Source organism: Indicator indicator, chromosome 20 (genome assembly GCF_027791375.1).
Source record: "Indicator indicator isolate 239-I01 chromosome 20, UM_Iind_1.1, whole genome shotgun sequence".
NCBI classification, from domain to species: domain Eukaryota; kingdom Metazoa; phylum Chordata; class Aves; order Piciformes; family Indicatoridae; genus Indicator; species Indicator indicator.
Genome location: NC_072029.1, coordinates 19494520 through 19509649, shown reverse-complemented (window position 1 = coordinate 19509649; position 15130 = coordinate 19494520). Strand labels below are relative to the sequence as shown.

Sequence of the window (15130 nt, the reverse complement as noted above, 5' to 3'; positions counted from 1 at the left end):
TTTCTAATGACCATGACAGAGCCTTTAGTTCTGATCCATGTAATAATGTAATTCAGGAGAGTTTTGCCCTTGGAGAAGAGAAGGTTGGCAGAGTGAAGCTGTTCTCTAAAATCAGAACCATGCATTTCCAGGTGAGAGTGGAAACTTTTCAGGGATCCCTGTCCCTCCTGAGCATGTACTTGGGTGCCAGCCCTGGCAAGGACAGACCTGATCCCGTGATGATGTGCTCAGGGATCATGATGCACAGTGTCACACCTAACGAGCACCTGGGGAACTTCTGCCACAGAAGCAATCATCTTGGGCTAACAAATGTGCTGCTTCATTGCACAGTCCTTTACCAGAGTGCCCCTTAGGATGGACAGCATCAGGATTCCTTTCTACTACGCTTAGTTAGCTTTTCATTACAGTGCAGATAGGTGTAATAACTTCATTTCTGGGGCTCTTTCATCCCACTCAGTTTGTGTAGTTCAATTCAAATTCTGCATTGAAGTGGGTCTGGAGAGGGCATTGAAGCTGGTGATGAGTCTGGAGAACAAGTCTGCTGAGAAGTGGCTGAGGAAAATGGGGTTGTTTAGTCTAGGGAAGAGGAGGCTGAAGGGAGACCTCATTGTTCTCTACAACTCCCTGAAAATAGGCTGGAGCCAGTTGGGGATTGGTCTCCCTATTAACAAGTGATAGGACAAAGAAATGTCCCCAGGTTGCACCAGGGAAGCTTTAGGGAGGAGATTAGAAGAAATTTTTTCCCTCAAACAGTTCTCAACCACTGGCACAGGCTGCCCAGGGAGGTGGTTGAATCCTCATCCCTGGAGATGTTTCAAAGAGGCAGAGATGTGGTGTTGAGGGCCATGGGTTAGTACCAGACGTGGCAAAGGTGGAGAATGGTTGGACTCAATCATTGGACTCCAACCTAAATGATTCTATGATTCTATTAATAAACAAGAAGAGCCCAAGCAGCAAAAGATAAACAGAAATGCAGAGCTGCAAATGCCATCTAAAAGCAAGGCACAGAGAAGACTCAAATTTATGGCCTGTTAGACACATCTAGGGTCAATAGGTTTTCTAAATGAGACAACAAAAATTACCTGAACTTTGTAGATTCTTCTGGTCTTCTCATCCAAGTGCAGTTCTGCAGTTTTGTGACTATGTGAAGATAGTAATCTTCTGAATACCTAAAAAAGGCACAACATCAAACAGGATTTGTATGTGTGTATATTTAGAAACAAACTCTAAAACATTCACACCATGCGTGTATTAATAATAATGTGCATGCTGCATATGTAAGTGGCTGGTTTCAGAACTTTACCACCTATTTTATTTTTGTCGTTTGTAACAGTACTATCCTTATTTAATTAGCATAACCTATTAAACACCTCTTCTTAACAGTGATGCCCTAATGAACTGCTCAGAAACTTTCCAAAGAACACTGGTTTCAAACTTCCAATATTTGACCATAAATATCTTGAAGTTATCAGAAATCATCTTCAGTTCAAAAGTCCAAAATAGCACAAAAAGCTCTTTCTTACACTTGAATGTACTTGAAAATGTCTTAACATATGGTTCTTGCAAGCCAAGGTGAAACATCACACTTTTGTTTTTCATTTATGTTATAGAGTCCTCAAAGCTCAATTCAATCATCCAAGACCACAAATCAGTATTTACAGATGTTAAGTGTCTCTTCAAATTCTCTCTGAAATAAAACAATCTGTTGTTTTACATCAACCACCACCTTGGTTCCTTTGGTACACCGAACTAAAGAGTTTTTGGATCCTTTTCAATTCTTTCAAGAGATTTTAAACCTTTTCAAGAGATTTAAATTCATGAGACCCCACCTAGAGTCCTGTGTCCAGCTCTGGAGCCCCCAGCACAAGAAGGACATGAAACTGTTGGAGCATCTGCAGAGGAAGCCACAAAGATGATCAGAGGGCTGGAGAACCTCCCCTGTGGGGACAGGCTGAGAAAGTTGGGGCTGTTCAGCCTGGAGAAGAGAAGGCTCCAGGAAGACCTTTGAGCTGCCTGCCAGTACCTGAAGGGGGGTACAGGATAGCTGGGGAATGACTTTTGACAAGGGCTGGGAGTGACCTGGCAAGGGGCAATGGCTTTGAGCCAGAAGAAGCTGGATTTAGATTAGACAGCAGCAAATTCTTCATGAGGGTGGTGAGGCACTGGAACGGGTTGCCCAGAGAAGCTGTGAAGGCTCCAGCCCCTGAAGTGGTGAAAGCCAGGCTGTCTGGGGCCTGGTCTAGTTAGAGGTGTCCCTACCCATTGCAGGCAGTTGGAACTATAAGATCTCCAAACCAAACCATTCTTTGATTCTATGAAATCTGTCTGTATGTGAAATACTTCAGCACATGTTAAGTCAAAAAAAAAAAAAAAAAGAAGAGACATTTCTTCCTTTAGATGTTCAATGTTAATACTTCTGCCATTGGTGCTTGGATCCTCGTACAGGTTCGTTTAAAATGGCAGCTGCCTCGTAAGGGCATCTGGGAGAATAGGAAGAGAGGATACACAGATGAAGGGAGTGGAGGACCTGTCTGATGAGCAAAGACTGAGAGCTCTGGGGCTGTTTAGTCTGGAGAGGAGAAGGCTGAGAGGGGACCTGATCAATGTCTACAACCATCTGAAGGGTGGGTGTCGGGAGGATGGAGCCAGGCTCTTTCAGTGGTGTCATGTGATAGGACACAGGGCAATGGATGTAAACTCACGTACAAGAGGTTCCACTTCAACATGAGAAGAAACTTCTTTGGCATGAGGCTGCTGGAGCCCTGGAGCAACTGCCCAGAGAGGCTGTGGAGTCTGCTTCTTTAGAGACTTTCAAGACACATCTGGGTATGTTCCTGTGTGACCTGACTTAGGTGACCCTGCTTTGGCAGGGGGCTTGGACTTGATGATCTATGGAAGTCCCTTCCAACCCTCACCATTCTGTGAAAACAAAAAAACAAAAAAAAAAAAAAAAAAAAAAACAAAAAAAAAAAAAACAGAGGGAAAAAAACCCCACAGAGATACATTTCCTTCAGTGTTTTAAAGCAGATGAGGAGAGATTCCATCAAACACCACAGCTGGTATAAGCAAGGAACGATGGGAGCAGAGAGACTGGGGACAGGATCTTCCTATTTTGGCAGCTGGTTGATGGTGAGTTGTATTAGCAGGCTGGGAACTGCAGCCAGAGCAAATTGACCTGCTTTCTTGCTGAGGCTGCTACCTTAATTGGCTCACCATGAGGTCAGGCAAGTGTCAGCACCAGCAAGGGCAGGGCAAGGAGCACGTGTGGGGAGGCTGGGGTACAAGCACAGGACTGAAATAGCCTATGCTGATGCTGAATCACTCAGATAGGGGATTTTTTTTTTTCCTAAGGTTAAGCAATAAATAACTCTTAAGATGCTGGGACTTAATGTAAAAAATATTTTTAAAAATTAATAGGATAACAGGGCATGAACAGTTCCTCAGGCTATCATTATCCAGGAGAAAAAAAATACAGTAAACAGCAAATTCTGGCCTAAAGACATTGATAAGATCAAAATTATCATCAGATCAGAAAGAAATTGCACAAACTGAAAAGTTATTAGTAAGCTAGTGACAAGTCATTAGTAAGTTCCTGGGAAATATTTGGTTAGGAGAAAAAACCCCATGATGCTAATTCTGAGGTCTCATGAGAAACACAGGCACTCACTATCAGAAACTTCTTGCAGCTACAGAAGAGAAGCTGCACCCTGGGGAAAACACCCATTACAGGGCAGGACTACTGCTGCCTTGCCACTCTTGTCTGCTGGATGGAATCATTCCTGCTTGGTTGTCACCCCATAAGCACCACTTGCAGGTCTTCTCAAGGCAGAACACCACCTCTGCCCACCCTGTGCAGCCAGTTCCACTCTTCCTGTGACTTCCCAAGGCACAGAACCCATTTCAAGGCTGTCACAATTCATCTCTGCCAGGCCAGGCCAGTGCCACAGGCAGCAGAGCCAACCCAGCAGCAGAGTCACAGACTGCATTGGGTTGGAAAGGACTCTCAAAGATCATCTTGTCCAACGCCCCTGCAAACAGCAAGGACACCTCCAACTAAAGCAGGGTGCCCAGGGCCATACCAAGTCTGATCTTGAATGTCTCCAGGAATGGGGTCTCAACCACATCCCTGAACAACCTGTTCCAGTGTCTCAGCAATCTCACTGTGCAGAACTTCCTCCTCATGTCCAGCCTAAATCTCCCCTGCTCCAGTTTCAAACCCTTCAGATATTGAAATGCAACTGTAACGGCTACCTAGAGCCTTTCTTCTCCAGGCTGAACAGCCCCAACTCTACCAGCATGTCCCTACAGCAGAGGTTCTCCAGCCCTCTGATCATCTTTGTGGCCTCCTCTGGATCCTCTCCTGTAGGTCCATGTCTCTCTTGTGTTGGAGGTCCCATAGATGGACACAGCACTGCAGGTGAGGTCTTACCAAACAAAAAGAAAAAATATTAAAGAAAAAAAAGTAAAATTATTAAAAATAAATCAACCCTATCCTGGCTGAACCCAAGGCACAAAGATTATTTGTCAGTGATGTGAAAACATGATTTTTTGCGGCCCACCTCTGGACCAGCTTCAGCAGGTCCCATGTCTTGTGCTGGAGGGCCCCAGATCCTAGGGAACAGCAGCTCCCAGCAGCAGCTTGGCACAAGGTGGCCACCACATCTGCTCACATCCATACAAGGCTTCCAGGAAACGAACTTCACTTCCATACAGGCAATATTCCCAGAGATTAATGTTTTTAAAGACTCAGAGTGAAGTTCTGGGATTTGCTGCAGCTGGGTTTACAGCTGAGAAAGCTTTGTTTGTGCCCTCTTGGCCACAAGGACACATTGCTGGCCCATGGACAATTGTCTTCTGCACTGTTCCATGTCAATGAATTAGGCCAATACCTATATTCCCACTGGCAGCCAGGAGCTTGCAGCAGATATTCATTGATCTTAAAAGGGTTTTATTATTAAAGTAAAGAAGTCCAGGTAAGCAGAACTATAAAACTACAGGGACAATAAGCAGAGTACTAAGGACAGTGAGTCAAGTTTTGTCCTGGCTTTGCCTGCCTCTTGCACTAAAACCATCACAACAGCTTGCTGTTATAGAAACCTTTACACTGTATGTGCCCTGCTGACAAAGAACACCTGGAAGGTTTGGATTTTTAGCCAGAGTGCTTGTCAGGTATGCAGTGACCTCCTACACTCACTGCAGTGGCCAAGGTGGAATTACTATGCACTGTCAAGGCACTGACAAAGTAGAAGTGTCTTCTCATTTTTGACGGATAGGTAAAGGACAATAGCAAGGACAGAAGTGTTGAGATAGTAGGGAGACAACAAGCAAAGTATCAGAGCAAAGGGACACTGGTGACTTGCTAAAACTAAACACCTACTTGAAAAAAACTACTTGAATTAGGAGGAAAATTGAGCAGCAGGACTGAAAAAATGAGATATTCCTCCTTGGTGGCTTATGCTGAAGAAAGAAACAAATAAAAAGAAAAACAACAAGAAATGCATGAGCAAAGGAGGATCCCTTTTGCCTCTGGACACTTCAATACTACCAGAACAGCTGCCACTTTTCAAAGCCCTCAGGAGAGTGCGCACAGGGCTTGCTCTGGAATAAAAATGGAAAACGGGCAGCAAAACTCAGATATGTACTGGTGGTGGTAAAGAGCTGCTTTCCACTAACACAGCATTTTTTACCATCAAATCATTTGACAAACTTTAAAGCAGTACTTTTTGCCCTTTCTGCCAGCTGAAAAGGCAAGAGTGTCCAGAATGTCCCTGCAAGTTTAGAATTGCAATATAAAGCATTTATATAGCATGCTTGTATGTGGGTCACATCTTGGAAAAGCAACAGGCTATGAGTTTCAATATTCAGGACTCAAAGCAAGTCCTTTCTCCGTTGTTCCAAGCACCAGTTTCTACCTGCCCAGTTCATTTTCTGCTTTGGTAATTGGTGCTTCTCCCTTCACTTTAGCTACGGACTAAAGGTCTTGCACTTTGTAAGATTTCTCCTACAGTCTCAGCTCCAGAACATTCTATATACAAAGAACAGACTTGCTGTGGCCCTGGGCAGCCTGCTCTACTTCGAGGTGTCCCTGCTGACTGCAGGGGGGTTGGACAAGACGACCTTTCAGGGTCCCTTCCAACCTGATGCAATCTGTGAGTCTGAACATGTCTGCATTGCTGCAGTGTGTACAAGTTTGTCACACACAGGATCAATACCAGTATTTACACTGCTGGAACTGGATTTGGAAGCAATGTAGTGACTGGGTGTCCTCTGGCTGTTAATCACTCCCTTTTTGAGTTAACTAACTGTATTCTTTGACCTCTGTTTGCCAGTCTGTTCCAGTTCTCACTGGCAGGGCACCAGTTACAGTTTGAAAAAAGTCAAAATGACAATGCTAGTGTGGCTGAGGAGGTGGAATATTGGTTAGAGGTTATAGAGGAAAATAAAAAGAATTAAGAGTAAAGAGAGAATGCTGGGTACAGGGAAACTTAAAAACAGGTGAAATGTCTTAAAATGCAATGAGAAAGTGAGGAGGGGGCAGAAACATCAGGAGCATTTTTAAGATCATGATTTATTGTTGTTCCTTCATTGAGGAAAAGGAATGATTTCTCCAGTCCTTCAAGTGGGAAAGGCACACAATCATTTTTAGCAGAGCTTTTGCTTCTTATTACATTTATCTTCACAAATGGAGGAGAGACAAAATTTTAAAAAAAGCTTCTAACTTTAAAGACACCACAGCACATAATTAATTTTAAACTGGAACTTGGTCCTAGTGGGAAGCCTTTCTGTGCTTTATTTATTGGTGCATCCACATACAGAAAAAATGTTTGGTGTCAAAGGGAAGGGGCTGCTTCTCCCATTTTCTACAGAAAGTGGCAAGGAATGTGAGCAGGGCTGATATGAAAGATTTTCTTTGCATGTCAGGAAAAGCTGGACCCCCAAATGAATTTTGGGTGTTTTTTCCAATATAGCTAAAATGGAATGGTTATTATAATAGCCAGGCCACAGGAAACTGAGCGCAATTAGCAAGTTTTTGTGCTGCTGTATTTCCATATTTAATCTAGTGAACACACTGAGAAGAATCCATCAGCTGTAGCTGCTCATAGCAGAAGCGTTCACCAATCAGGAAAAAGACACTCGAGAATGAAATCAGACCTGACAGATTCTCTGCAACCTTTCTGGTACTGCCTTGTAATGAAATGTTGCTAACTGGCAAGGAGAAACCTTGTTGACTCTTGTTGTGGGAAAAAAAAAAAATCAATACAATGAAACCATTAATAAATCTAATTCCTGTGAAAGAAGAAATGCAGGCAAACATTGAGCAATTTCAGTTTCCTTTTGTATAGCTCTGCATCCACATCACTGAGAATTATTTAAGAGGCCAATCCTTTAACCTTCTGTTTAAAAGAAACCAAAGCAGAAAGCACAGCAGACACCTACCTTTTCTTCTTGATGGATGATGACAAAATGTTGTCCTGAATTGCCTTACATTTTGCAGCCTGCTCAAACTGGTAAATTCCATTTTTACTAACAGTTGTTCTGTTAAAGGGGAGCGGGGAGAGGAAAACAGCAAACTTTAAAAGAGAGAACATAGTCTGACAACGTTGCCACGTTTACTTTGCTATGACAGTAAGATTAATAACTGATTCAGCTGAAAACAAAGACATTTTATTGACTTCTGCTGTGTATAGCTTCCCCTTGTACATAAGGGGAGTTTTCTGCTCATGACTATGAAATATCTGATTCTTTAAAGTAACCCTACTTCAGTCTGAATTGGTTTCTGCTTTACACTGTAATTGGAAAATGTAATTAAAAACCAGAAAGGAAATGGGAAGGCCCTTGAACTTTATATTTTGAAGCTCTTTGAGTAATCTTCCCTATTACAATATTTAGCAGATGTGATTTACTAAAGTTGTTGATGAAATGCAATATTCAGAGCCAGTACAACACGGAGAGGAAACACCAGAGGTGAAGTAGATGTCTTCCATGTGGACCTTAACTTACTGACTTGAGCTTAATGCTTCCTCCCTTGTTTATTCTTTATTTACACAGTGAGAATAAATATTTGCAAAAGGAACCAAGGCAAGTGCCAGATGGTGATCTTTAATTCCTGTTGTCTTATTTTCACCCAGCTTCCCTGTGGTCCTCATGCTCTGGCAGTCCCAGGAGAAGACTGAACTGCAAATTAGTAAATGACTGAGAGGCTGAGGTCTTATTGCAGTCACCTCAGCTCACCCTCTCTCTAGGTTTGATCTCATATAATCACTCTCTTTTGTCACCACTCCGTTCATACTGTCATTTATCCGTAAGCATTTTTATTTTCCTTGCTCCTCACCATCTTCCCCTCTCACCCCAACCTTTTCCTTGTGGGCTCTTTACACTGATTTACTCCTTAGCTTGCCATGTCCTAGTGCTCTGTGTTTGTCCATGGCAAAAGGAGAAATATAGAAGACAAAGATGCTGTGTCCTTCACTTACACTGTGTTTGCACAGCAGTGAACAAAACTGCTGTTCTTAGAAACACAGAACAAGTGAGCCACCTCTACAGAGGCACTCACACACCAAGAGAAAGGCTCTTACTGTTTTGTACACAGTGCCTGCTGCTTCAAAACCAGCATTCCTTCCACTAACAAGGACCAAAACTCCATTGCCTTCACCTGATAAACACAGAGACCACTCATCAACAAGATTTCTGACAAGCTGACTTTGAAGCTCACTCTTGGAAAGACACTACTTCCAGTCACAGAATCGCAGAGTGGCTGAGGTTGGAAAGCACCATTGAAGGTCTTCTGGTCCAACCATCTGCCAGGGCCATTTGTCAACAAAAGTCCTTGAGATGGCTTTTGATTATCTCTAAGGGTGGAGAATCTACTACATCCCTCGGCAACCTGTGCCAGTGTGTAGTCCCCTTCACAATGAAAAAGTGTTTCCTGATGTTCAAAGTCAACTTGCAGTGTTTCTGTTTGTGCCCACTGCCTCTGGTCCTCTCACTGGGCATCACTAAGGAAAACCTGGCTCCATCCTCTTTGCACCTTCCCTTCAGGTATTGGTAAGGTCCCCCCTGAAACTTCTCTTAAACAGCTTAATTCAAATGAGAAGAGGACTGGCTGAAGGAGAGAGAGCAGAAAAAATGCTCATTTACTTTGCTACTGAACTGACTGGCATGTTGAGAGTCAGAGGAAAAGGAAAGGAAAAGGATTGCACCTAGCTTTAGAATAAGAAATAGAGGAATTATATGGAAAGTCCCTGGGCCCTTCTGCTGCACCTGCAGCCTTCAGTCCTGAGACTGCAGGGAGCCTTGGTTCAGTGAATTGCTAATGGCCAGGCACCTCAGGTCACACAGAGTTCTGGGGGAGCAGTGGTACAGGAAAGGAATGAAAAGGGAAGCCCTTTAAAAACAAAACCAAAGTCAACCTTAAACATCTAGCAGAGGGGGAAAGTAGACAGACATAAGGTGGATGACAAAAGGGTGAATGGAGGGGCTGGGCAGAGGAAAGCAGAAGGAAAAAAGGAGTGCTGTGAATTATAACAGGGGAGAAAGATAAGACCAGGACTGAAAGGCCAGCCCTTCAGAATCCCCACAAAAACACCTAAAAGCATCTGAAAGAAAACGGGGTGAGAACTTCAGAAGTGCTCAGCACTGTCTGGGAGCACAGAAAGCAACAGGAATTTCCCTCCTAATTTCATCCAGAAATAAGTCCATACATGGAAAGACCCACTCTGGCAGCAGAACCACCTGCACTTTTTCTATGGCTTCCCGCTCCTGTCTGAAGTGCCACAGAACCTTTGAGCCCTGCTCCAGCTGAGCATCTCAAGCCACAATAGCCAACTTCTGCATGCAAAACTGCACATTTCCATCTTCCTAACAAAGTGGCACTGCACAACACTATCCAGATTGTGAACACCTTCTGCCTTAATTCCTCCCTTGCAGAGGTTCTGTTTAAATCTCATGATCTGTTAGTTGAACACTATTAAACCCACTAATGTCACCCATTCCTCCCTAAGAAGGGTGCTCCCAAGTGCTGTCTTTGACACTGTTTCAAAGGAATCAGGAATACAATAATACTAAGGTTCACAACACCCTAATGAATAAGGCAATGCACAATTTAAATGCAAGCTGAAACGGACTACAAAAATTGCTTTATCAAACCACAGCAGGAAGAATTTGTCTTGTAACATTAATCACAGTAACTGTGAAAGAGAATGATCCCACTCTCCTTGTTCAAGTTCCCATGGAGGTTTTGCTTTTCTAAGGAATGCTAAATTAAGTCTTTAAGACAAGCTGCATTCTGAAATTATTTGGGCATTCACCAGAGGTTTGCACAACATCAGCCACTTTTTTATTTAGAAAACCCATAAAAACCTAGACAGGAAACACAACAAGCAACATTCAGAGTCTCATGGTGGGTAAAGTGAAAAGTGTAAGGCACTCATGCTAAAATGGTGCTACAATAGCACAGGTCAGACACAGTAACAGAGCAGTTTCACTTGGACCAAGTGAACAGCAAGAGGCTGGGAAACCTTCCATCGCTGTCAGGAGGTAAATCTGTCCTGGCAGCAGATTTTAGTTGAACACCTATTCATTTACACAGAAATAATGCATGAAGCATGTATTAGAAATGTGCTCCTAAAATATGAGTGCATGCATTACTTGGGAATGATGGAAGAAAATTTTAAGAGAGCAGCGAAATTAGTGAAGAGTGCTGCAGCAAATTATTTGTGCAATATATAAGCTGCTGTTGATAATAGTGGCAACAGCTTTCTCATCTTCCCCTCTTGTTGCCAGAATGCAATGTTTTGACAGGAGACAGAATGTACAGTCTCTGTAGCATAGTTAATTAATTAAGTATTGTTGTTTATTCCCTAGGCCTGCATAAAAACTTGCTGCTGAGGCAGGAATTGGTGAAACCAGCATTATGGAACACTGTATCAGTACTGCCTTGTTTACTGATAGTCACTTTCTCCCACTGCTCACCCCAACTGTCTCTACGCAGTGCTTACTTTGGACCTGCAAAGGCAGAGAGCAAGTTTGGGAAACAGCAAGTGAATGCCCTAGCATTTGTGATACACAGTAACAGAGCAGTGGTCCTTCTGCAGGGTACTGCTGCCTCGTTGTTGCTGGTATGCAAAGTATACATAAATAGTGCTTGGAAAAAACTGTTTTCACTTGCCCTGTATGAGCTGGTGTTCTTCATCTGCTCTGTATTCTTGGGCAGTACCAAAGGAGCCAGAATTTCTGTCCATGCTCTGCATAGCAGACTCTGGGCCTCCTAACAAAGAAAAGACTACTTGGATGCTCTTTCTATTGTCACCTTCTCTTGACAAGCACCAGCAGTACTGAGCTCTCCATTTTGCTATCAACAGTGTCACCACTCAAACAGAGCTGGGGAGGAAGGGAGGACTGAACACCTAAAGACAGACAAGGGCTGTTGGCTTAAGTAAGCTTAAGCTGTACTTACAGTCACAGTTTAAAAACTGAGGATAGTATGAGACATGGATTTTCCAGAAAACCATACTATTGCAGTGCAAATTACATTGGTTCCATGAATAAATTTTGGGACTAATAAAGAAATCTTGCTAACAGTGGCCTTTTTTTTCTTTCTAAGTCACAGTGTAGAGGCAATCACATCATCTGAGTTATCTAACACTTCACAAGAAAATGTGGTAATAAATATCCTTCAAGAGACAGCTGCATCTGCAAGGTTATTTACTGAGACACAGATCTCCAGACAACTTCAGGTGCCCGGCCACCACCTAATTAAACACTGCTGTACATGACAGTTACTTAAACATCTGTGACAGTCTGAACCAATCCCCTGCTTTTCATGCTTTCAGACTTCAGTTTCATCCCTTTTTAAAAAATAAAGAACAGATCAGCTTTCAATATTGCAAGGCAACAGAAAAACAGGGCCTTAGAGATCCTCCTGGAGACATCTGGTTATACACACACCTCCAACCTCAAAGATACGAAGAAAGATCAACTTGTGATTCTGAAGATTGTCTGGATTAACCTGTTCCTCGAGCTCAAGAAGATCATTCCTAGTTTTATGTTTCAACACACTAACAGAACCTCATCTGATAAATTCCCTAACCCCTGTACAACCTATTTCCACCAGGGACTCTTCTGTCTGTTTGCTATATTCATGGATACTATGGCAAAACCCCACTGCAAACAGGAATCTGATTCCTGTTGACCAGACCATCTATCTCCATCACTGAGAGATTGGTCTGAATGTCCTCGATGAGTCCAGATAGTCTCTGGATCAAATTTCTCCAACGTGGCCCTCAGCCAGGCCCAGTCCAGCTGCTGCCTGGATCAAACCCCTCCAGCATGGCTCCCTGCCCAGTCCAGCTGCTCTCTGGATTAAGTAACAGCTCCTGGTCAGTTCAGCAGCTCTCTCTCTTTCCTCACATGCCAACCATACACCACAATCTCCAGTCAAGCCAGCTTACTGAGCACTGTCACCCAGGTGAGAAAGAACATCCTCTCCTGGACTTCGCCAGCAAGCCATCCCTCCAAAGACACCACAGGTACAGGAGCCAGGGCATAATGAAAGTTTCTTTGATGAATAATTTACTTGTCACACTTCTGCAGACATGTAGTCACCAAGAAATACAATTTCAGGTTGATCAACACTAGCTCCAAAGTGGTGCCAAAATCCTCAAAGCAGATTAAGGGAAATCATGTATTTAATATCTCATACTCAGTTGCTTTCTTACAGAGATTAGAAACCACCCCACATCTGCCATGGATTTTCTTCAGTGTGTGCTGCTTCCACCTTCTTGGTTGCAGTTGAGAGTGCATGAACAGCAGATGGGCAGCAACTAGATTGCTCTCTGAAGGGCTCTCTGCCAGCATTTGTAGAGTTTGACTCTGTAGTTTAGCACACAGAGATGAGTGGAAGGAGACTGCAGCTTAAAAACTAGCACAGAAAAGGAAGACTATGAGAAGACAAGGCAGAAGGGAACCACAAATCTAACACAAAGCAGAGCAGAGAGAATGGTGCAACAGCTACAAAAGTCAGAACAGAGTGCATTCTGCAAACCCAGACTGTAAGGGATGAAAAAAGAGGAAAACAAGGCAAGGGGAAAAAAATGAGCACAGTAAAAAGAAGCAGATTAGAAGCACATAACAGCAGTTAGAATTCTGCAAATGTTCCTGTTCCTTTTGTTCCACTCTAATTTGAAACATGTTATAAACTTAGCATTTCTCAAAGTTATACATTTTGAAGCAGGAAGCACAAGAGTCTCTCACCAGGAACACCAAAGAAACCTGCTACTGGGACACACTGCAATGGTTATTGTGACTAATGGCACTCACCTTCTCTTATGGAAAGAATAAGTTGCTTCAGCCTCAAATCCAGCTAGCCTGGTTGAGAAGGTGGCCTCAGCAAGGTAAAGGCATTGCCACCACTGGCTTCAATATAACCAGGACATCCCTGTTCCCATTAAAGACCCAATTCCCAAATTCTTTCCAATTTTTATGATGTGGTTTTGATCATAACATACATTAGCATATAACAATCATTGGAACTGCAATGTTAATGAGGCCATATCAAGTCAAAGAGAACTGCAAAAACGTCTGCAAACTACTTTTTTACCTGGCAACCTCTGATGTGTGGATTAGACACCCTGCTTCTGCATTGCTGCTTTTCCTACAGGGTGTGAAAACTCAAGAGCACAACAACACAGTATTGAAACCTGCATGTGCAACATGACTTGTTCCACAGCTGATTTTACACACTGTTTTTAATATTAAACCTCACAGTATAAACTAACAGGCTGTGAAACAAAGATCTACACTGATCTAAAAGACACAGGATCAAGCCAAAGGCCTCCCACGAAGCAAGACGCCACAAAACACAAAAACGGCTTCGTATGTCTTGCCTACAGATGTTAAAGGAGAAATCTGTTATCTTGAATGAAATACACGTTACAAAATCGGTAACAATATTACCCAGCTCTTCCTTCCGGAAGAGAAGAATACTAGGCTCTTGGACAGGCCACGCAGCAGGCACTTTTTGATAGTGCGTTCACAAAGCTGCCGCAGGCACCGTGTCACTGGGCTCAGCTGATGACAGCCCGAGAGCAAAGCGTACTGAATTTTCCTTTTCTCAGCCTCATCAGCCTCAAACGCTCTCTCTGATCAAGCTGGCAGAACGAACCGAAGGCTGAATGAGAGAGGAGTTTCTGCCCCGGCAGCCCCACGCCCGGCGCCCGCAGGCAATCGGCCCCGTACCTGTTCTCATTGCGAGGCAGCGGCGTCGCGGGGGACCTGATGGACCGCACCGCTCTCGGCGTGACAACGGCTGCTCCTGCGTCCTCCTCCCAGCCCCTGGCGAGCGAGACGGGAAAACAAAGTTATCAGAACCAGTGATTAAAGAAGTGATTAAAGATCGCCAGGCCAGAGCCGAACCCAGCCTGCCGAGGCTCCGCCGCGCCGCTCTCCCGGACCGCGTCCCGCTCCATCCTGCCCGCCGGCTCCAGGCGCTCCCGCCCCGCAGCCCCCCGACGCGGGCGAGGCCCCCGGCCGCCCTACCTGGCACGGAGGGGCTGCTGGCCACCCAGGCGCAGGAGGCAGCCGCCAAGCAGCAGGCTGCCCAGCGCCGCGGCCAACGCCATGACAGCTCGCATGGTGCGCTCCACAACAGCACCCACCACAGCTACAGCCGCCCCATAGCATTTAAAGAGGCTGCGGGCAGGGGGAGGCGGCCCTTACAGCCACAGAGGTTCTCTGCTCCGCCCCTCGCCTGTAGCCCTGCGCCGCTGCCGCCGCTCTCAGCCCCCTTCCGCCGCCCGGGCCCTGCCGGGGCGGCCGTGCTGAAAGGCTGGGCGGAGCGAGGTGGGAGCAGGTCGGGCTCCCCTCCAGAATCCCCCCTCCAGAGACCTCGGACGAGCGGCGCTCCCTGGGCGGGTTCCCGGTGTGGGGCTGATGCCGCCGATTGCCCCCACGTCGCTGGGCTGCCAGGGCTCCGTGAGAGGCTGCCGCGCGGCTCGGCAGCGTGCCGGCAGGACCCGGGCGGCCTTTGGCCTCGGCTGGCGGCTGGTTGCGGCGTTTCCCGGCCGCAGAGGCGACGGGTCGGTGACCCCTCAGGGTGAGAGGTTAAAATCCTGTCCGAACTTGATCAGGGGTT

At 45.0% G+C, this 15130-nt stretch overlaps 1 protein-coding gene across 2 annotated transcripts in view; it reads right to left on the bottom strand.

Moving 5' to 3' along the window:
- Positions 1-14630, bottom strand: part of ST8SIA6 (ST8 alpha-N-acetyl-neuraminide alpha-2,8-sialyltransferase 6) — a 38316-nt gene extending 23686 nt beyond the window's left edge. Inside the window, exons 1-4 of one of the 2 annotated variants that reach the window (XM_054390133.1) lie at positions 14536-14630; positions 14236-14331; positions 7438-7536; positions 1083-1169 (exon numbers count right to left, since the gene is read on the bottom strand). In XM_054390133.1, the coding sequence (XP_054246108.1) occupies positions 1083-1169; positions 7438-7536; positions 14236-14331; positions 14536-14630 (377 nt within the window). Of the gene's footprint in view, positions 1-1082; positions 1170-3003; positions 3045-7437; positions 7537-14235; positions 14332-14535 lie in introns of those variants that run through there. The other variant, XM_054390134.1, reaches the window with a different exon arrangement.
- Positions 14631-15130: the final 500 nt, after the last annotated feature.